The 22,116-nt window shown below is 40.5% G+C and overlaps 1 protein-coding gene across 2 annotated transcripts; it reads left to right on the top strand.

Moving 5' to 3' along the window:
• Positions 1 to 736: 736 nt before the first annotated feature.
• Positions 737 to 21,890, top strand: LOC141049190 (keratin, type I cytoskeletal 18-like). 2 transcript variants are annotated; one of them, XM_073545377.1, is made up of 8 exons: positions 737 to 1,426; positions 3,233 to 3,315; positions 7,461 to 7,617; positions 16,729 to 16,893; positions 17,877 to 18,002; positions 18,793 to 19,013; positions 19,415 to 19,440; positions 21,745 to 21,890. In XM_073545377.1, the coding sequence occupies exons 1-8, from the start codon at positions 1,049 to 1,051 to the stop codon at positions 21,834 to 21,836; spliced, it is 1,248 nt and encodes a 415-aa protein (XP_073401478.1). In that variant the 5' UTR covers positions 737 to 1,048; the 3' UTR covers positions 21,837 to 21,890. The 2 variants fall into 2 exon arrangements, with proteins under 2 accessions (XP_073401478.1, XP_073401479.1); XM_073545378.1 differs by having other exon boundaries at positions 748 to 1,426; positions 19,415 to 19,455.
• Positions 21,891 to 22,116: the final 226 nt, after the last annotated feature.

Here is a 22,116-nt window from a genome sequence, read left to right as displayed (position 1 = left end):
TCGCCAAATGTAAAAAAAAAAAAAAAGGACGTTCCTTTTTAATATATTTGGGTGCAATTTGTTCAAATAAAAAAAATATTATTTTTTATTATTAATAAAGTTGAGGTATATAAAAAATCATCTGCTCCTTTTGATCAAAACTCTTGGTTGATCCTCAATGTTGGAGTAGATACATAACAAGGGGTGGGCCAAAGTAGATATATCAAAGCAATTTCCAAAATGGTCCATTAAAGAAAGACAGAGTCAAGTGTTGTCATGCTGTGACTTGTAGTTCCCCTCAGCAGTCGAAGTAACTTAATCCTCATTTTTTGAATTTCCTCGTTATGTCTTTTTGTAGATATGGAAAAACACTCGCATATATTCCATCTAACAACTTTGCAGACATTAAATAAAGTGGGAAGGAGAAGGGGAAAAGAAGAAATAAAATAAAAAAGTGGAAAAGGAAAAAGAAATCAGGAAATCATCTCGCGGAGTAAAGGGAAGGAGCGGTGGCAAAAACTGACCCATCATACACATCCAGCAGGTCCTGAGTGTTATACAGACCCTTAGTTTATTTTCTACCATGATGACCCTTTTATGCGGGTGGAAGATCTTTTCATTGTTCCTTAAAGGCGACTTAAGTGTAAAAAAAAATAAAATCAGAAGACGAAAACTGGACACAGAATTTGCAAATATTCTGGAAACCAGGGGGTGGAAGTTTAGGAAATGGGGACAGATGGGTTAAGTGTCCGGTCACCCTGCACCAATGTGAAGCTGCACTTAGATTCCAGCTCACGGGGAGTTGTCTTCAACGGTCTGCGCCTCCCCTTCATTAACATGACTGCACATCCCTGTATATGTGCTCACCTGCCTCACCTGTGATCAGTCCTGACAGCGCGTCTCACCTGCAGCGAGTCACCATACAGCCCCAGCTCTGCTACTTCTGCAGCCTGGCTGCCGGCTCCAGAGCTCCCCAAGGCACACAACCCCATCACTGAGCACCCGGACCCTATAGGAGGACCCTAACTTGACTTCCCCACTCCATTTTCTCCTACGTCCTATCTCCTTCATGTCTTTCCAAATGTCTTCCGGAGCCCCAAGTTGGCGCAGCAGCTCCTCAAGCCAGATGGGATCGGGGGATTTTAGGATGTCGCCCTCCAGGTTACAGTCATTGCGTTCTGGCTTGGATCTCCAATCAATGAAGTCGGCCATCGAGTCTTCTCTTCCTTCGCTTCGCTCCGGGTTGGACTCTTTGCTGCAGAACAACCATCAAGAGGCGATGCAGGGGCTGAACGAACGTCTCGCCGGATATCTCCAACGCGTCCGGGGTCTGGAGGAAGAAAACCGAAAACTGCAAGACGAGATTGAGGACATATCTGCCAGGAAGAACCTGACCCCTCGAGACTGGGAGACTTGCCAGGCACCTCTGCAACAGCTGCGAAAGCAGGTGAGACCCACATGAAAATTAGGGGGAGACAGCCGAAAGGTGGCAAATCCCAGCCAATGCCGACGAATCACTGAGCGCCGCGTATCAGCAGGTGACCCCATAAATGACTGTATTCACATGGGCCATAGGGCCCACAATGTGACTGCAACTTCCCCAATTACGTGCAGACAAACATGGGAGATCAGGATGCAACCTCTGCAGCCGCACAGGGGCCCAAGAGGTCAGGGGCCACTTCTATCTCCAAAGCAGGTGGAATTGTGCATCATGAGGAGCTATCAGACTGCCTATATGTTGTCCTAGCTCAGGGTCCTCCTCTACCTGGTCCAAACTTTGTCTAATATTCTACTTTCCCAGAGATAATTGGCTTCTGTAAATGCAGGAACAGATCACGATGCATAATAGCGATCGGTGCAATGATCACAAGCATCATCCTCTTGCCCGTGGGTCTACACTGATGGATCCCATCAGATCTCGTCCAGTTCTTCTGCTGTGCACATTTATCCCTGGTTTTGCCTGTGGTCAGACATTGCCGTCATTGTGCTCACAATGTGCTGTTGTCTGTACTCTGATAGCAGAAGAAAATGCAAAATACTGAAGTAATTAGTGTGAGGATAACGGTGATATGAGCAATCTGTCTGTGTTTCATTCACCAGCCCCCAAAATATCACCATACACCACTCAAAAACTAATACAGTGCATTAATACCGCCATAAAGTGCCCAAATAATGTAATGACATACTGTGTAAGTAATAGCACCAGATTTTGTGGAAACACTAGTAATATAATGGGTTAATGCAGCTAAATAGTGTCTAGATAATATCACAATATGCAGTATAAGTAACATCACCATACACTGTGCAAATACTAATAGAGTGCATTAATTCCGCCATACAGTGCCCAAATAATGTAGTAACATATGGTATAAGTAATATCACCAGATATTGCACAATTACTAAAAATATAGTGAATTACTCTGCCACATAGAGAACAATATATCAACATACTGTAGAAATGCTAGTAAGACAATGGCTTAATACATCTACAGTGTCCAAATAATATCACCATATACTGTGCATTAATACCACCAACCGTCGCCCAAATAATGTTATCATGCAGATCCAAAATAATGTCATGATGTACGGTATAAATGATCTCACCATATACTGTACAAATAGTAGTTTTGCATTAATACCTCTATACAGTGCTCATATAATAGTGCATTACAGTACCCTAGACATACCAAATGACAGTGCCATGCACAATTAATACTGCTATACAGTGAGAAAATAATATTGCTATAAAAGTGACAAATACCATGATACAAAGCCCAAACAATACTGTCATAGTCCAGATAACTAGATTGTGCTCACATAAAACTACAATATTGTTGCAAATACTTTTGCCTAAATAATACTGCTATACAATGCAAAGGTATTCAACCATACGGCATCCGAGCGATACCCTCCTGCAGCTCCAAAATATGACCATACCTTACTCACAACACCATGCCATATGGTGCTAAAGTACAAACACCCATACTGTGCACTCAATATCAGTTAAACAGTAGAGGTAAAAAAAAAAAAAAAAAAAAAAGTGCCAAACCGTGCAAAAATATAGGGTATACAGTACCCAAAAATGCCACAATAGCGCTATACAGTGTCCATGTAATGCCACCATTTAGGGGTAAAGATATCCCCACATAGGATCGGGGGATCGCCAGATGTCAGACCCCAATCATCAGTATTTTATAGCTTGTCTAATAAGGATCACTTGCTTCAATTTTCATTTTCTGGGTTCTTCTTGAAGGTGGAGGATCTGAATATGGACAACGCCAAACTCCTGCTGCAAATCGACAACGCCAGGCTGGCAGCGGACGACTTCAAAGTGAAGTGAGTAACTGCTAAGCAATGTCCTAACTAGAGATGAGCGACCCCCTGGATGTTCGGGTTTGGTCGAGCAGTTAAAAAAAAAGTTTGGTCCCGTTACCTTATCCCCATTCAATTGAATTGGGGGCCCGAACATCCACTGTTTGCCACACTGTCATGGACATGACAGTGAGGCAAACACTGCCTCGAATCGGTGGTAAAATCATTACCGCTGGTCAGAGAGCTACGTTTCCCATGCTATCAAATGACAGCGTGAGCCCGCAGATGTGATCAGAGGTATAAAGTTTATCTCCTGTCACTGGCATTGACTGATGGGACTACTACTCCTGTCAGCCTATGCCTGCTGCCACTAATAACAGCAAGAGCAGGCGCGGCTGATGGAATTATTCATCAGACAGTGCTTGCGCTCTAAATAAATAAATAAATAAATTTAAAAAAACACGGCGTGAGTCCCCCTGTAATTTTGATAACTAGCCAGGTAAAACTGAGAGCTGCAACCTATAGCTGCCAGTGTTAGCAAGGCTGCTTATCAAGAATAGAGGGGTCCACAATGGCATATTTTATAAATTATTTAAATAATTAAACAAAACAGTGTGGGGTCCCCCCCCAATTTTGACAACCAGCCTTGCTAAAGCAGACAGCTGGGGGCTGTTTTTCTCATGCTGTTAAAGGGCCATTGATATTGCCCCAGCCTAAAAATGGCAGCCTGCAGCCACCCAGAAAAGATGCAGCTGTTAGATGGGCCAATTCTGGCGCTTTGCCCGACTCTTTCCACTTGCCCTGTAGCTGGTGGCAAGTGGGGTAATATTTGCAGGGTTGATGTCACTTTTGTATTGTCAGGTGACATCAAGCCCACGGCTTAGTAATGGAGAAGCGTCTATAAGACACCTATCCATTACTATTCCTGTAGTTGTATGGTAAGTAAAGACAAATCCAGAACAAAGTCCTTTATTTGAAATAAAAGAAAACACAGTTTTACTTTTTATTTAAAAATAACAAACACAGTTATACTCACCTAAAGCCTAATTTCACCAAAGCCCTCGTCTACTGTAATAAAACAAAAATAAAAAAACAACATCCCTCACCTGTCCGTCGTTCTGTCCCACGCCGTAATCCATATCTGGGGATTAATTGCTTTCAACCTGGATGGTGCCAAGATGCTACTGTCTAGGCTGAAAACCACTGGTGAATGAGCTGCTGAGACTGCAGCCTCAGTGACTAATGGTGATGTCATTGAGGTTGCCGCCTGTCCCTTTGGCTGCATTTCCAGCCGGGCTGATCTGTGGTGACCTCAGTGAGATCCCCGCTAGCACTGAGAGAAAGTCTTACGGTGCAGAAGTGAGTTCACCGGAGTTCTCTGTGAGGCTTTTCTCCCTGTGAACTTCGCCTCTGCACTGTGAGACTTTTTCTCACTGTGGTAGCGGTGAGATTACTGGACAGGTGAGGGATATGGTTGTTTTCTATTTTTGTTTTATTCCAGGAGACAAGGGATGCAGAGGAATAGGTGCTAGGTGAGTATAACTGTGTTTGTTATTTTTAAATAAAAAAGTAACAGTGTGTTTTGTTTTATTTCAAATGAAGAACTTTATTCTGACTGTATCTTTATTAGAGATAAGCGAATTTGATCGGGTCAGAGCTATAGTGCTTACCAAAAAAGCTGCAGAGGTAACACCGCTTCCTGGATCGCTCCGGCTGATCAGCTGTTTGGCCCCACAGCGGCATGTGTCGTAACTGTCACACAGCCGCGACACATGCAGCTGCGGAGCCAAACTGCTGATCAGCCTCAGTGGTCCAGGAAGCCGGGTTCCCTCTGCAGCTTATTCGGTAAGTGCTATAGTTTGCCGATTAAGCCCTGACTCGATTAAATTTGCTCAACTCTAGTCTTTATTTACCATACAACTATAAGATTAGTAATGGATAGGTGTCTTATCCATTAGTAACCTGAGGGCTTGATGTCACCTGACAATACAAATGTGACATCAACCCCACAAATATGAACCCCACTTGTCACCGCTACAGGGCAAGTGGGAAGAGCCAGGCAAAAAGTGCCAGAATTGGCACATCTAATAGATGTGCCTTTTCTGGGCAGCTGTGGGCTGTTGTTTTTAGGCTGGGAGGGGCCAATATCCATGGCCACTCACCAGCCTGAGAATACCAGCTCCCAGCTGTCTGCTTTAGCTTGACTGACTGTCAAAACATGGGGGAACCCCATGCAGTTTTTTTAATTATTTAAATAATTTAAAAAATACGGCGTGGGGACCCCTCTATTCTTGATAACCAACCTTTGATAAAGCTGACATCTGACGGATGCAGCCCGCAGCAGACAATTTTGCTTGGCTGTTTATCAAACATACAGAGCAACCAATGCCGTTTTAAAAAAAACAAAAAGAAAAACATTTTTATTTTGTTAGAGCACAGGCACCAGCTGATGTGTACTCCTGTAACAAGGCGGCACGGGATGGTAGTCGTGGGCGAGTTCACTAAGCAACAGTCAGGGAGCACCCCGGCACCTTGTACATGCATGAAAAGATAAATAAAGTCCCTTGTACTGCATGTGCAGCATGCACCACAGCACACTCACAGGCTCTGTCAGATTCCCCTAAGCTGCTGCCATGTGGCCTCAGCATTCATGAACTCCACAAATCACTTCAGAGACGAGGTCTTTTTCCAACAGCTTAACTTAACTAGACATCACATAGGCAGCACCAGTCAAACACAGAGACCTCTTCTTATCTTTCCCTGTCATCCCAATAAACTCTATCTTCTGCATCAGCTTCCCTTTCCTGGCAAGCTCAACCATATTCCTGGACAATCCGTGTCCCACCTGTTTCCCTGGACAATTCCTATCCCTCTTTTGGACAATCTATGTCCCACTCTTGCTCTAGGCCCACTAGCTTCCTGCTGTTTCCCTGGTCCAGCTGCGAGTTGTAGGGTAAAGGGCTCGTCGACTCAGCTGCCTCCTAATCCCAGCCGTTAGCTTCGGATCCTTCCTTGGAACGTTTCTGTATAAGCTGGTGACCACCTGCATGATTCTCAGCCTGGGGCCCCTTACTGAAACAGCTTTATCCCCAAGGTCTGTAATATTCTGCTCACACGTCCTGCCCTTGGGCAGTCTGCCCAGGCGTCTGTCTCTAAACAGTGAATGCCTTTCCTATAACTCCCTGCTCTGCTGTGTGACTTCTCCCATCTGCTTAACCCCTATGCTGCCTATACCTTACTACTCTTACATCTATCCTATGCTCTATCTCTACTGTGCCCCCTCTATTTTAATCCCCCTATGGTCCTGCACTACCTACTAATCTATCCCTAAGGTAAAGCACAATACATCACATTACAGTACATGACAAATACATTGCAGTGCACACAATAGCAAAACATTAATAAAACATCAGGGTGCCGCATGTGACACAGATGAACAGCATTAAGGAGAGAGAAGGTACATGAGTGTCCCCGCCACCTCCTTTCACTCCCATCAACCGCCGCCTGCTCCTGCTGTTATTAGCGCCAGCAGGCATAGGCTGATGAGAGTAGTAGTCGCTCATCAGCTGACGCCTGTGACCGGCAGTTTAATCGCAGGTAACAGTCACAGCTGCGGGGTCACACTGACATCTGACAGCGTAACCCCACAGCGCTCTGACCGACAATATCAATAACAATCTTACCGTCGGTAACATTACCCCCAATCAGAACCACCATGTGCACATATCCTTAGTGGAAACTCAATCGGTTACCGAATTTTGCTGATTTTGAGGAAAATGCTCTGGAATCTGAACAAAAATCCGAATGTGCTACGTTCGTGCCGACTTTGAGATTGGCCAACGTTTTCCGAACAAGTTCGCTCATCTCTAGTCATAACTACTATTCCCAGAGTTCACGTCAGCGACCGGATATGTGACATCTTCAAATGATTGAATTAGTAGAAGTCTAAGAAATAATTGTAACAAAATGTGAAACTCCTGCGATCTGTTATTTCTAATAGTTTGCACTGCGCTCAGTAGTTACATATTAGATGGTGCAGGGTTCCCAGCAATAAAGAGTTTATGCTACGAGGTTCCTGAACTAAGCAAAAATATGACATTTATACATAGAATGTAATCTTAATAATATGTGTGACCGCAACACACTGCTATTAATAATGGTGCCTGCAGGCTGGAAGCAGAACAAGTCATCTGTGATGGAGTGCACAAGGACACCCAGGGACTGCGCAAGATGATAGATGACACCAACTTCCTTAGGATGAAACTCGAGTCTGAGGTAGAGAATCTGAGAGAAGAGCTGGCCAATCTACATAGGGATCACAAGGAGGTGAGTGCATGCTGTAGACAGACTACGTATAAGCGTACAACTGCTATAATACTGCTCCTATGTACAAGAATATAACTACTATAATACTGCCCCTATATACAAGAATATAACTACTATAATACTGCCCCTCTTATTCATTCTCGTCTCGACTATTGTAACTCTCTTCTAATCGGTCTCCCTCTTACCAAACTCTCCCCTCTCCAATCTGTCTTGAATGCTGCAGCCAGGATCATATTCCTCACCAATCGTTACACCGATGCCTCTACCTTGTGCCAGTCATTACACTGGCTACCCATCCACTCCAGAATTCAGTATAAACTTATTACCCTCACCCACAAAGCCCTCCATGGCTCAGCACCACCCTACATCTCCTCCCTTGTTTCAGTCTACCACCCTAACCGTGCCCTCCGTTCTGCTGATGACCTGAGGTTAGTATCCTCAATAGTCAGAACCTCCCACTCCCGTCTCCAAGACTTTACACGTGCCGCGCCAATTCTTTGGAATGCACTTCCCAGGTCAATACGATTAGTCCCCAATCCCCACAATTTTAAGCGTGTCCTGAAAACGCATTTATTCAGACTGGCCTATCGCCTCAACACATTAACCTAACCTATCCCTGTGTGGCAGAGCCAAAAGTTTTACCATAACCAGGTTCCCAGCATCATGTTCCCACATGCTTTATGCATCCATTAGCCCTCTGTGTCTGTACTGTTACACACTTAACATTATGGCTGGTCCATACAATCAGAGCAACTGTTACCACCCACCTTTCGTGTCTACCTCTTTCCTCATAGACTGTAAGCTTGCGAGCAGGGCCCTCACTCCTCTTGTTGTTTGTTATAATCTACTGTATGTGATTATTGTTATGCTGTAATGTCTATTGTCTGTACAAATCCCCTCTGAAATGTAAAGTGCTGCGGAATATGTCAGCGCTATAAAAATAAAATTTATTATTATTTATTATTATTATTATGTACAAGAATATAACTACTATAATACTGCTCCTATGTACAAGAATATAACTACTATAATACTGCTCCTATGTACAAGAATATAACTACTATAATACTGCTCCTATGTACAAGAATATAACTACTATAATACTGCTCCTATGTACAAGAATATAACTACTATAATACTGCTCCTATGTACAAGAATATAACTACTATAATACTGCTCCCTATGTACAAGAATATAACTACTATAATACTGCTCCCTATGTACAAGAATATAACTACTATAATACTGCTCCTATGTACAAGAATATAACTACTATAATACTGCTCCTATGTACAAGAATATAACTACTATAATACTGCTCCTATGTACAAGAATATAACTACTATAATACTGATCCTATGTACAAGAATATAACTACTATAATACTGCCCCTATGTACAAGAATATAACTACTATAATACTGCCCCTATATACAAGAATATAACTACTATAATACTGCTCCTATATACAAGAATATAACTACTACCGTGTTTCCCCGAATATAAGACAGTGTCTTACATTCTTTTGACCCCCAAAAGTCCCACTATGTCTTACTTTCGGGGTATGTCTTATATTAGAAAAAAAAAAATGACGATTTTTGTTTTAACCAAAAAATAAAATTTATTAACAAGCTGAACAGTGTGGTGTTCACCACAAAACAGTTTTATTAAACCAAGTGCCCAAGAAAGTGCCAAGAATGTCTTGTTACAACCGTATCATGACGGTATTTCCATGTATAACATGTAAAACATTTAAAACAATGAAAAACGGTAACAATGAACAGTCTGAATAAGTTATACTGGAAGATAAAACAAGATTTATTTGATGACAACCAGGTCATCATCTTCAGGAACATCATCGTAAACATCCACACTCTGAGGTTCCTGTGGATTTTCTTGGGACTCTCGGGAATCCATTTCCGCCTGAATCATTGGCCCATATCTCTCATGGGTAGCAATGGCACTGTCCTGAAATGAGCAGGCCTTGTCCAGGTAGCCAGCTCGCAGTGCATTTTCAATGCAGGTGTCACTGATCTTCTTATCCCATGAATTCTTCACCCAGTTCACAATCTCAGGCAGTTTTGGCTTAACAAAGTTCCCACGTACGTTCCTCTCCATACGGTTTTCAATGTAGTCATTGATTTCCGCACGCAGATTGTCCTTGAAGGGCTTGTTTATGGCGATATCCAGAGTCTGGAGATAAGCCGTCATCCCTGCCGGAATCATGATCTGGTCGATACATCGCTCATGAAGGAAGTTTTTCATGTCTTTAGCCCGGTGTGTGCTGGCTGCATCCCAGATCAGCATCCCTCTTTTGCTCCCTCGCATAACAAGCGGCAGCATTAAATCAAGCCACTTCCTTATAACCGCTTGTGTGGCCCAGGCTTTTTCCGTTTCCAGCACATAAATACCAGAAACCCGCTCTATCTTGTCCTTCTTGCCCTTTGAAATCAGCAAAGGTGTGACTTTAGTGCCATCCAGACGAATCGCCAAAATGCAGGTGACACGTGCACTTTCATAAGCGGTGGAGGGAACGTACACTGAGGAGGCACCTCGTTGATCAACGGTGGTTTGAGCTGCTTGGCCCATGAACACAGCAGTTTCATCCATGGCGCTCATGTGGCAAAGATTGTATTTGGAGAAGTCAGTGTCATCCACAAACTTCTTGTAGGCAAATGCACGTTTCACAATCTCTGCATCTTCCAGCCTAAAGAGGGTCGTGGATCTTCTCAGAGACAGGTCATTGCGTTCCATGAAGTTATCCACCCAGTGCTGTGACGCCTTGAATTGTTCAGGGGTAATGTCAAACTGTGGTGCCACAGCAAGGGCATACTCCTGAATCTGAGCCCTGGTCACCACCAATGTCTTCGCTCTCCTGTCAGCAACCCACTCACACACCAGGCTTTCCAGCTCGGGATACATTGGCTGCCGACCACATCCAACCTTACGCCTTTTAGCCATTCCACTCTCCGCTTTCTCACTCAGGTTAGTGTATTCTGCACGCCATTTTTGGAACAGTCGGTGATCCAACATCTTCTCCTTGCAGAACTCCACTACATTTTTGCCCCAAGATTCTTCAACCATGGCTTTTTTATACTCCACAGAGTAGCTCTTCCTTTTACTTGGACCGGAAACACTCATGTCTGGGGGCAAAAATATAGCGTATAAGCATTGCTTATGGTTCCGTATCACAGTCACCCATACAGTCCCATACAGTATCCCACAGCAGCCTGCCATACAGAAGGGTTGCTGCCATTACAGTACGGTATCTCACAGCCTGCCATTGTACAGTATCCCACAGCCTGCCATTATTGTACAGTATCCCACAGCCTGCCATTATTGTACAGTATCCCACAGCCTGCCATTGTACAGTATCCCACAGCTTGCCATTACGGTATGGTACAGTATCCCACAGCCATTGCTTACCGGATGGCGATTCCTCTGCGGTGCGGGACAGGGCAGGGCAGGCTTCTTCTTCCTCGTGCAGGGGGACACTGGCCAATGAGCGGTGACGTCAGGGCGGCGGCCGGCGGGCGGGCTCACAGAAGCCGCTGGGCCAATCAGAGAGGCCCTGACTTCTGCCCGGGGGACACAGGCACCGGTACCGGTATGTTAAACCTAATGCATTATACCGGTACCGCACAACGTCTTACTTTCGGGGCACCGCTGATCCGCTATGTCTTATAAACGGGGGATGTCTTACATTAGGCATCCCCCATTATTCCCCTAGTACGTCTTACATTCGGGGGTGTCTTATATTCGGGGAAAGACGGTATAATACTGTCCCCTATGTACAGGAATATAACTACTATAATACTGCCCCCTGTGTACAAGAATATAACTACTATAATACTGCTCCCTCTGTACAAGAATATAACTATTATAATACTGCCCCCTATGTACAAGAATATAACTACTATAATACTGCCCCTATGTACAAGAATATAACTACTATAATACTGCTCCTATGTACAAGAATATAACTACTATAATACTGGCCCTATATACAAGAATATAACCACTATAATACTGCTCCTATGTACAAGAATATAACTACTATAATACTGGCCCTATATACAAGAATATAACCACTATAATACTGCTCCTATGTACAAGAATATAACTACTATAATACTGCCCCCTATGTACAAGAATATAACTACTATAATACTGCTCCTATGTACAATAGAACTATTATAATACTGCCCCTATGTACAAGAATATAACTACTATAATACTGCTCCTATGTACAATAGAACTATTATAATACTGCCCCCTATGTACAAGAATATAACTACTATAATACTGCCCCTATGTACAAGAATAGAACTACTATAATACTGCCCCTATGTACAAGAATATAACTACTATAATACTGCTCCTATGTACAATATAACTACTATAATACTGCCCCTATGTACAAGAATATAACTACTATAATACTGCTCCTATGAACAGAACTATTATAATACTGCCCCCTATGTACAAGAATATAACTACTATAATACTGCTCCTATGTACAAGAATATAACTACTATAATACTGCCCCTATGTAGACGAATATAACTACTATAATACTGGCCCTATATACAAGAATATAACTACTATAATACTGCTCCTATGTACAAGAATATAACTACTATAATACTGCCCCCTATGTACAAGAATATAACTACTATAATACTGCGTCTATGTACAAGAATATAACTACTATAATACTGCTCCCTATGTACAAGAATATAACTACTATAATACTGCCCCTATATACAAGAATATAACTACTGTAATACTGCCTCTATATACAAGAATATAACTACTATAATACTGCTCCCTATGTACAAGAATTTAACTACTATAATACTGCCCCTATGTACAATAGAACTATTATAATACTGCCCCCTATGTACAAGAATATAACTACTATAATACTGCATCTATGTACAAGAATATAACTACTATAATACTGCCCCTATATACAAGAATATAACTACTGTAATACTGCCTCTATATACAAGAATATAACTACTATAATACTGCTCCCTATGTACAAGAATATAACTACTATAATACTGCTCCTATGTACAATAGAACTATTATAATACTGCCCCCTATGTACAAGAATATAACTACTATAATACTGCTCCCTATGTACAAGAATATAACTACTATAATACTGCCCCTATATACAAGAATATAACTACTGTATTACTGCCTCTATATACAAGAATATAACTACTATAATACTGCTCCCTATGTACAAGAATATAGCTACTATAATACTGCCCCTATGTACAAGAATACAACTACTATAATACTGCTCCTATGTACAATAGAACTACTATAATACTGCCCCTATATACAAGAATATAACTACTGTAATACTGCTCCCTATGTACAAGAATATAACTACTATAATACTGCTCCTATGTACAATAGAACTACTATAATACTGCCCCCTATGGACAAGAATATAACTACTATAATACTGCCCCTATATACAAGAATATAACTACTATAATACTGCTCCTATGTACAATAATATAACTACTGTAATACTGCCCCTATGTACAAGAATATAACTACTGTAATACTGCTCCCTATGTACAAGAATATAACTACTATAATACTGCTCCTATGTACAATAGAACTACTATAATACTGCCCCCTATGGACAAGAATATAACTACTATAATACTGCCCCTATATACAAGAATATAACTACTATAATACTGCTCCTATGTACAATAATATAACTACTGTAATACTGCCCCTATATACAAGAATATAACTACTGTAATACTGCTCCCTATGTACAAGAATATAACTACTATAATACTGCTCCTATGTACAATAGAACTACTATAATACTGCCCCCTATGGACAAGAATATAACTACTATAATACTGCCCCTATATACAAGAATATAACTACTATAATACTGCTCCTATGTACAATAATATAACTACTGTAATACTGCCCCTATATACAAGAATATAACTACTATAATACTGCTCCCTATGTACAAGAATATAACTACTATAATACTGCCCCTATGTACAATAGAACTATTATAATACTGCCCCCTATGTACAAGAATATAACTACTATAATACTGCATCTATGTACAAGAATATAACTACTATAATACTGCCCCTATATACAAGAATATAACTACTGTAATACTGCCTCTATATACAAGAATATAACTACTATAATACTGCTCCTATGTACAATAGAACTATTATAATACTGCCCCCTATGTACAAGAATATAACTACTATAATACTGCCCCTATGTACAAGAATAGAACTACTATAATACTGCCCCTATGTACAAGAATATAACTACTATAATACTGCTCCTATGTACAATATAACTACTATAATACTGCCCCTATGTACAAGAATATAACTACTATAATACTGCTCCTATGAACAGAACTATTATAATACTGCCCCCTATGTACAAGAATATAACTACTATAATACTGCTCCTATGTACAAGAATATAACTACTATAATACTGCCCCTATGTAGACGAATATAACTACTATAATACTGGCCCTATATACAAGAATATAACTACTATAATACTGCTCCTATGTACAAGAATATAACTACTATAATACTGCCCCCTATGTACAAGAATATAACTACTATAATACTGCGTCTATGTACAAGAATATAACTACTATAATACTGCTCCCTATGTACAAGAATATAACTACTATAATACTGCCCCTATATACAAGAATATAACTACTGTAATACTGCCTCTATATACAAGAATATAACTACTATAATACTGCTCCCTATGTACAAGAATATAACTACTATAATACTGCCCCTATGTACAATAGAACTATTATAATACTGCCCCCTATGTACAAGAATATAACTACTATAATACTGCATCTATGTACAAGAATATAACTACTATAATACTGCCCCTATATACAAGAATATAACTACTGTAATACTGCCTCTATATACAAGAATATAACTACTATAATACTGCTCCCTATGTACAAGAATATAACTACTATAATACTGCTCCTATGTACAATAGAACTATTATAATACTGCCCCCTATGTACAAGAATATAACTACTATAATACTGCTCCCTATGTACAAGAATATAACTACTATAATACTGCCCCTATATACAAGAATATAACTACTGTATTACTGCCTCTATATACAAGAATATAACTACTATAATACTGCTCCCTATGTACAAGAATATAGCTACTATAATACTGCCCCTATGTACAAGAATACAACTACTATAATACTGCTCCTATGTACAATAGAACTACTATAATACTGCCCCTATATACAAGAATATAACTACTGTAATACTGCTCCCTATGTACAAGAATATAACTACTATAATACTGCTCCTATGTACAATAGAACTACTATAATACTGCCCCCTATGGACAAGAATATAACTACTATAATACTGCCCCTATATACAAGAATATAACTACTATAATACTGCTCCTATGTACAATAATATAACTACTGTAATACTGCCCCTATATACAAGAATATAACTACTATAATACTGCTCCCTATGTACAAGAATATAACTACTATAATACTGCTCCCTATGTACAAGAATATAACTACTATAATACTGCTCCCTATGTACAAGAATATAACTACTATAATACTGCTCCCTATGTACAAGAATATAACTAATATAATACTGCTCCTATGTACAATAGAACTACTATAATACTGCCCCCTATGGACAAGAATATAACTACTATAATACTGCCCCTATATACAAGAATATAACTACTATAATACTGCCCCTATGTACAAGAATATAACTACTATAATACTGCTCCCTATATACAAGAATATAACTACTATAATACTGTCCCTATGTACAAGAATATAACTACTACAATACTGCTCCCTATTTACAAGAATATAACTACTATAATACTGCCCCTATATACAAGAATATAACTACTATAATACTGCCCCTATGTACAAGAATATAACTACTATAATACTGCCCCTATATACAAGAATATAACTACTATAATACTGCCCCTATGTTCAAGAATATAACTACTATAATACTGCTGCTATGTACAAGAATATAACTACTATAATACTGCTGCTATGTACAAGAATATAACTACTATAATACTGCCCCCATGTACAAGAATATAACTACTATAATACTGCTGCTATGTACAAGAATATAACTACTATAATACTGCCCCCATGTACAAGAATATATCTACTATAATACTGCCCCCATGTACAAGAATATAACAACTACCCCTGTCTACAATATGTTACTAATATATTACTTCTCTGATTCTATTTCATCATTATTATTTATCTCAGTTCAGTAATGTCACTTGATAAGGAATCCGTCACCTTCTGTAGCACAGAGTTGTCATATTTATTTAGCGGGTGTGCTCCTCATCCGGGTTCAGCCCTGTATGTTCTGTGTGTTTGGTTTTCTTTCATCTGACATTATGTAGCAGTGTGCGGTTTCTTGCTCACAGATTACACTGCGTGTTTATGTTTACATACAGAAGTTGAGTAACTTTGTAAACACTTGGCTTCATGTACACTGTACCTCTTCTCTTACACTCCAATCACATCCAAAGCTGCATTCAGAATTCTGCTGGTTGCCGTATGAAATCTGTCAACATTTTGCTGACAAACAGAAAAAGCCAAGTGTGAACAGGTTTAAGCTAAGAGAGCCGCTCTGTATAACAAATTAAAGCTACACTCTGAAACGTTTTATGTAAACATTAAATATATGGAATTGCATTGTTGCTGTAGAAAACCTGTTAAATAATGAAGGTACTTAATGCACAAATTGGCCATTTTACTTGTGCTCAACCACAGCGACAAGGCGCACCTCTCTAACCTAACATGCTGCCTCTCCCGGGCTATAAGCCTACGATGATATGGACAGCTAGGCGCAAGCTCTATGTTAACATGTTTTCTACAGCAGTAATGCAGTTCCAATTTCATATTTTCAGTGTTTACATGTTATAGCTTTAAGTTATTAGACACGGATATTAGTTCCGCTATCTAGCGGTGGTCACAGCCTCCTTTTTCTATCTTACAGGAAGTGGCGGCCATGCAGGCTCTCATAGCCACTAACAATGTAAGGGTTGAAGTGGACGCACCAAAAAAGCCAGACCTGAACGAAAGCATCGCTCAGATCCGCAGCCAGTATGAGAAAATGGCTGAGCAGAACCGGGCGGATGCGGAGAATGCGTATCAAAACAAGGCAAGACCAAAAGAAAAATACAAATTGAATCAAATTTGCCCAGTATATATCTGTATCAGTCTGTAACTCACAAATGGAGTCATTGTAACAATGTAGTATAATATTACGTAGGTTTTTCTCAAAGGGGTAGTTCACGTTTAATTATATCCTGATGCCTCATCTTTGAGCTGTATATGTGTGGGTCTAAGAGTTGGGACCACTCTCATATCTGGAAGCGAGGGGCTTCTAGTGAACCTTCAGCAAATTATGTGCCAATATCCCAGAGTTTAGAGGACTATCAGCCCTTTTCAATTGAGGTTTCCCTTTATGAATCATTATGTTGTGATGGATTTCATAATGGGGTCCCTTTTTATTGTTGTTTTACAATCTAAGCATGCACGGCAAAAAAAGAGGGGGTGATGCACAGAGAAGGGGAGATCGCAGGGTCTCTGCTGTGCTCTGAAGCCTCGGTGACTTTGTGACTCTCGCTGTGGTTGCTGGAACTTTGCTCTCATCTGGATATGAGTTTACATTTATGCTATGTTCACACGTTGCATTTTTGCTATACTTTTTTTTTTTTTTTCTTTCCTGCTCTCTTGCCAGTAAAGAAGCTGCTTACAAAAAAGCCGGTTTTGCTGCCCTTCTTGTTGTCTCTTGTGCATGCTGATGAACTTTAGTTTCCCTCAAAAAAAAAAATCATGTTGCAACTTCCTTAGGTTTTTGCACCAAAGCCCGATACCTGCAATTTTTGCTGCGTTTTTACACTTACCCATTGCTTTCTACGGGTAAAAAAAAATGCTGCAAAAACGCTGAAAGTGACATGCTGCAGTTTGCAAAAATGCAGCAGTTTTCCAAATCCTGAAGGAAAAGAAAACAAGGTTTGCGCAGTTGATTTCAGAAACGTCATAGCTTTTTCTGGTACCGTAACTCACAGCTTAAAATGAGCATAAAAAAAGCAGCAAAACGTGTGAACATGGTCTTAAAGTTTTTCATCTTTGCCGCAGTTCGATTCCCTTTCCCAGGAGACAAGCGTGAACACAAAGGCGCTGGACCAAGCCAAGAATGAGGCGGCCGACCTCCGGCGCCAGCTACAGACCTTAGAGATGGAACGTCAGACCCTCCAAAAAACGGTGAGGAGGACCCTCCATTGTGGGATGTAGGATGCACCGAGGAGAGTGGACATAGTTTAAGATTTCTAAGTGTTGTTACTTGTCACTTTGGCATAAAATTCACATACAAGTTGCGCCATTTCGGTTTAGAACCCAATACCAATGAGTATGGTGGAAGATAATACTGACAGAGTGCCAAAGTGGAAATGATGTGTACAGCAACACGTGAGAATGGGTAAAAACACCTATAATATATAAATGGGTGTACACTTAAATAAAATAAAATAAAAAATGAATAATAAAAAGGCATCCCAAATAAATGTGTAATATTGGGTTATAATATCCTACAACATAGGGTAAAATGTATACCCATAAGGCACAGGCTCAGAAGGAAAATGAAAAAAGAAAAATAAAAATAAATATTGATGGAACATTAATGAAGCCCCCAAAAGGAATTGTGTATACAGTGCACCATAGAATAATAAATATCCAAAATTCTGTAAACACAGTACACAAAAAATAATAAAGAATAATAACAACAGCAGCTGTGCAGACAATAGTGCAATGAAAAAAATTGTTTAAAAAAGTGTGTGCAGTGAACAAACAAAAGACACTACAAGAGTGTCACACAATGTGAGGGGGGAAGGTGATGGGAGCAAGAAATAAAATGATACCTAATGAGCCGGAGAATGCCTGAGAACGCGCCCCGACGCGCTTTTCAAAATGAACTTCCTTCGTCATTTCGGTTTAGAAGATGCCATCTGCCCCCTGTGCACTTGGTGACCTCCCCTTCATTTTGCTTCATTCCCAGGTGGACTCTTTAGATCACGTCTTGAAGAACACAGAAGATCACTATGGATCCAGCCTGATGGAGCTGAATCGCCTCCTGACGCGACTCCAGGACGAGCTGGCCGCCTGTCGCTCTGACATCGAGCGGCAAGTCAGGGACTACGATGCCCTCCTGAACCTAAAATCCAAGCTGGAGAATGAGATCCACGCCTACCGCACCCTGCTGGAGGGAGCCACAGACAAGTAACAGCCGCAATCAGAGCTCAGAAATCAGACTCTTATCTCACTTTATATATTAAAAATAATTTTTATAATTTATTATACACAGCAGATTTTCAGCAAAATAGGCCATAAACTTCCCATAAGCACCATGCGGATTCTCTATAGATTTATCCATTGCTTAAATTAAATGAATAAAATCTGCAACATAAATTGACACGCTGAGCTAAAATCTAATCCACATGCAGGAATCTTATTACATCACGGATTTTATCTGCACAAATCCGTTGCTAAAATCCGCAACATATTGACCCCAATTACATTTTTATCTATGGGGGAGATCGATCAATGGCTTTTATTTAAGAAATAGGTAGGTCTTGGAATATATTTATTATTTCTACTAATATTCAGGTTTTGTGTTTCAGGAACGGTCCAGAGTCAGCAAAAGGCGGTAAGTGAATATTAGGTAAGAAAAAGGAAAATCTTAACTTCTGAACAGATTAGAAAATCGAGAATTAGTAAGAACAACAGTAGCCGGAGAGGCTCTTAATTGCCACAATGATCCCATACTTAAAATCTTTTCTCCTGGATTCGCTTCCCTAATTTTCTCCTACTGTCCCCTTAATATCAACTTTTATTCTGACTTGCAGTGGATACAGTATTTTGTATTTTCTTAAGACTTTAGCCTGAGGTGCACACAGCACAACATGCTCCTTTAAAAAGTTTATTGCATCTTTCCCCAGCGGCTTCTGTTTTAGATGAGCACAAAAGACAGTTTTAATAAATTTACCCTCTTGGGCTTCCAATTCATAATTTCTTTTTAATATTAGTGACTTTTCTGTGTTTGTCTTGTGATCTTTATTGCAGTTTTCTGCAGCACATTTGTCGAACTGGAGGAAGACTGATGAGTGAATTTTTAAAAAAATAAGAATATTTAGAATTGAGAGTCCTCAGTGGTTTCGAGACTACCGAAAGCTGCAATGTGTTACCTTTTAATGGCGAACTGAAAAGATGGTATCAACCACTGAGGACTCTCAATTCTAAATATTCTATCTACTGGCTAACACGGTGCAAAGATGTACTGTATATCTTTCCTGTAAAAAATAAGATACTTTTTGTGGATCTTATCTTTTTAGTGCAGAAAATGGCACTTTAGTTTAACTGTGCCAAAGATTTTGGACTCCACTACAGGAGTAACACTGCACAAAAATGGTTAGAGATTTTACAGTCACAAATGATGAATTATGCCAAAATATCTGGATAAAGATAACCGTAGACAAAATGGTGAAAGACAAAACCAAGTAAAGAGAAGTTTAAAAATTTGCAAATTAAATAATGATCAAATACAGTCACTGTTAGAACCATGGTTACACCAGAAAAAGTACACAGACAATAATGAATAAGGGCTTGTGTCAATATTGTGACCACTTTAAGGCCTCTTTCACACTTCAGTCTTTTGACGTCAGTCAAAATCCGCCCTTTTTTTAAAAAAACGGATCTTTTTTTGGTGGAATGTTTTTTTTCCCCAAAGACTAACATTAACAGCAGATTGTGACGGATGGTCATCATTGCATCCATTTTTTTGATAAATCCGTTGGAAATTAAGTGTCCGCCGTGTGGAGTAAACGTTTTTTTCTGCGGCGGACCCGCTTTTTTCAACTGAGCATGCTCAGAAGATTTTTCCATTCATGCAATTTAACCCTAAAAGCCGTTCTGGAACAGACCAAAAAATCTCTCTCTCGACACCTGTTCCTATAAATTTCAGACTCTGGCTGCTGCAACGGATCCGTCTAAAAAAACAGATCCGGTGCATCAGTTTTTTTTGCAAACTGCAACGGATCCTTTTTTCACACTTTCACGGATTGGAACTGACGTCAAAAGATTGACATGTAAAAGAGGCCTAAAGCCCCCATCACACACAGCGAGATCGCTGCTGAGTCACAACAATAGCGATCTCACCAGATCGCTGTGTGACACCTATCAGCGACCGCCCCCCCCCCCCCCCCCCGTCGGGTATCGCCGATCGTGCTCGAAAGCCCTGGATTTTTTTTTTGATCGTTGGTCTCCCGCTGGCCAGCACGCATCGTGTGGCAGGCAGGAGACCAACGATCAGCAAGCTCCCAGCTCGTATCCAAGGTAAACAGCAGGTTTTAAGCGCCGCACGTCACTTAGAAACCCGCAGTGTACCTTAGATACCAGCGCACTGGTGCAGGGAGCTGGTAATCAGCGGGTTTCTAAGTGCCGCGCGGTGCTTAGAAACCCGCTGTTTACCTTGCACACGAGCTCCCTGCACCAGCACGCTGGTATCTAAGGTACACAGCGACGCGCGTGCTCGTCGTCTCTGGTGCTGATCGCCGGTGAAGCTGCCTGTTTGACAGCTCACCAGCGATCATGTAGCGACACACCAGCGATCCTGACAAGTTCATATGATTGTCAGGATCGCTGGTGAGTCGCTATGTGTGACGGGGCCCTAAGACAAGTGCTTGCGGTCAATGAATTGGAACATTGTTACAGCTGCTGGTTCAACAATTTTATCAAATCAGGCCAATCCTCTGTGAGCTGAACACATCAGAAGCACAAGTATCTCCTGTCATGATAGTCTGTTACAATGTATCAGTCTGAATTGTGTAGCTCAAAGGATACAACTGTAACAAACCCTCAGCTGTGAGAAGAGATTCCCAGACCAGTGGAATTTTACATTATATTCACACTAATTGAAAAGCTTACTGTGATTAATTCTGCATCTCCCCCACAGCACCAAGCACTATACAGAAGGTGACGGTGACCCAGCACGAGATCGTGGACGGAAAAGTAGTGTCTGCGTCATCTGAAGACACCATTAAATAAGATAGCGGCAGGATGGCGAATGTGAACAGGATTAATAAAACTAATAAGAACTAATTATCTGTGGCTGTGTATTAGTAATGTGGAAATGTAACAATGAATCCCTGCTGTTCTAATAATGTCGCATCTGGGAATATAAGAATTTCCAGACCATCAGATGCCGGACTATTGGAACTCTATATTCAAAGAATTTGATGGCTTTAGGTCACTATAATACAGAGAGTAATAGGATTATTTGCAACACTTCACAAGTAGCAAGAAAAGTGGGCGAGGTTTGCATGAC

This window comes from Dendrobates tinctorius, unplaced genomic scaffold (genome assembly GCF_039654945.1).
Source record: "Dendrobates tinctorius isolate UK_male_01 unplaced genomic scaffold, ASM3965494v1 ptg000143l, whole genome shotgun sequence".
NCBI classification, from domain to species: domain Eukaryota; kingdom Metazoa; phylum Chordata; class Amphibia; order Anura; family Dendrobatidae; genus Dendrobates; species Dendrobates tinctorius.
Note: the sequence above shows the minus strand (reverse complement) of the source record. Positions and strands in the feature narration are given on the sequence as shown.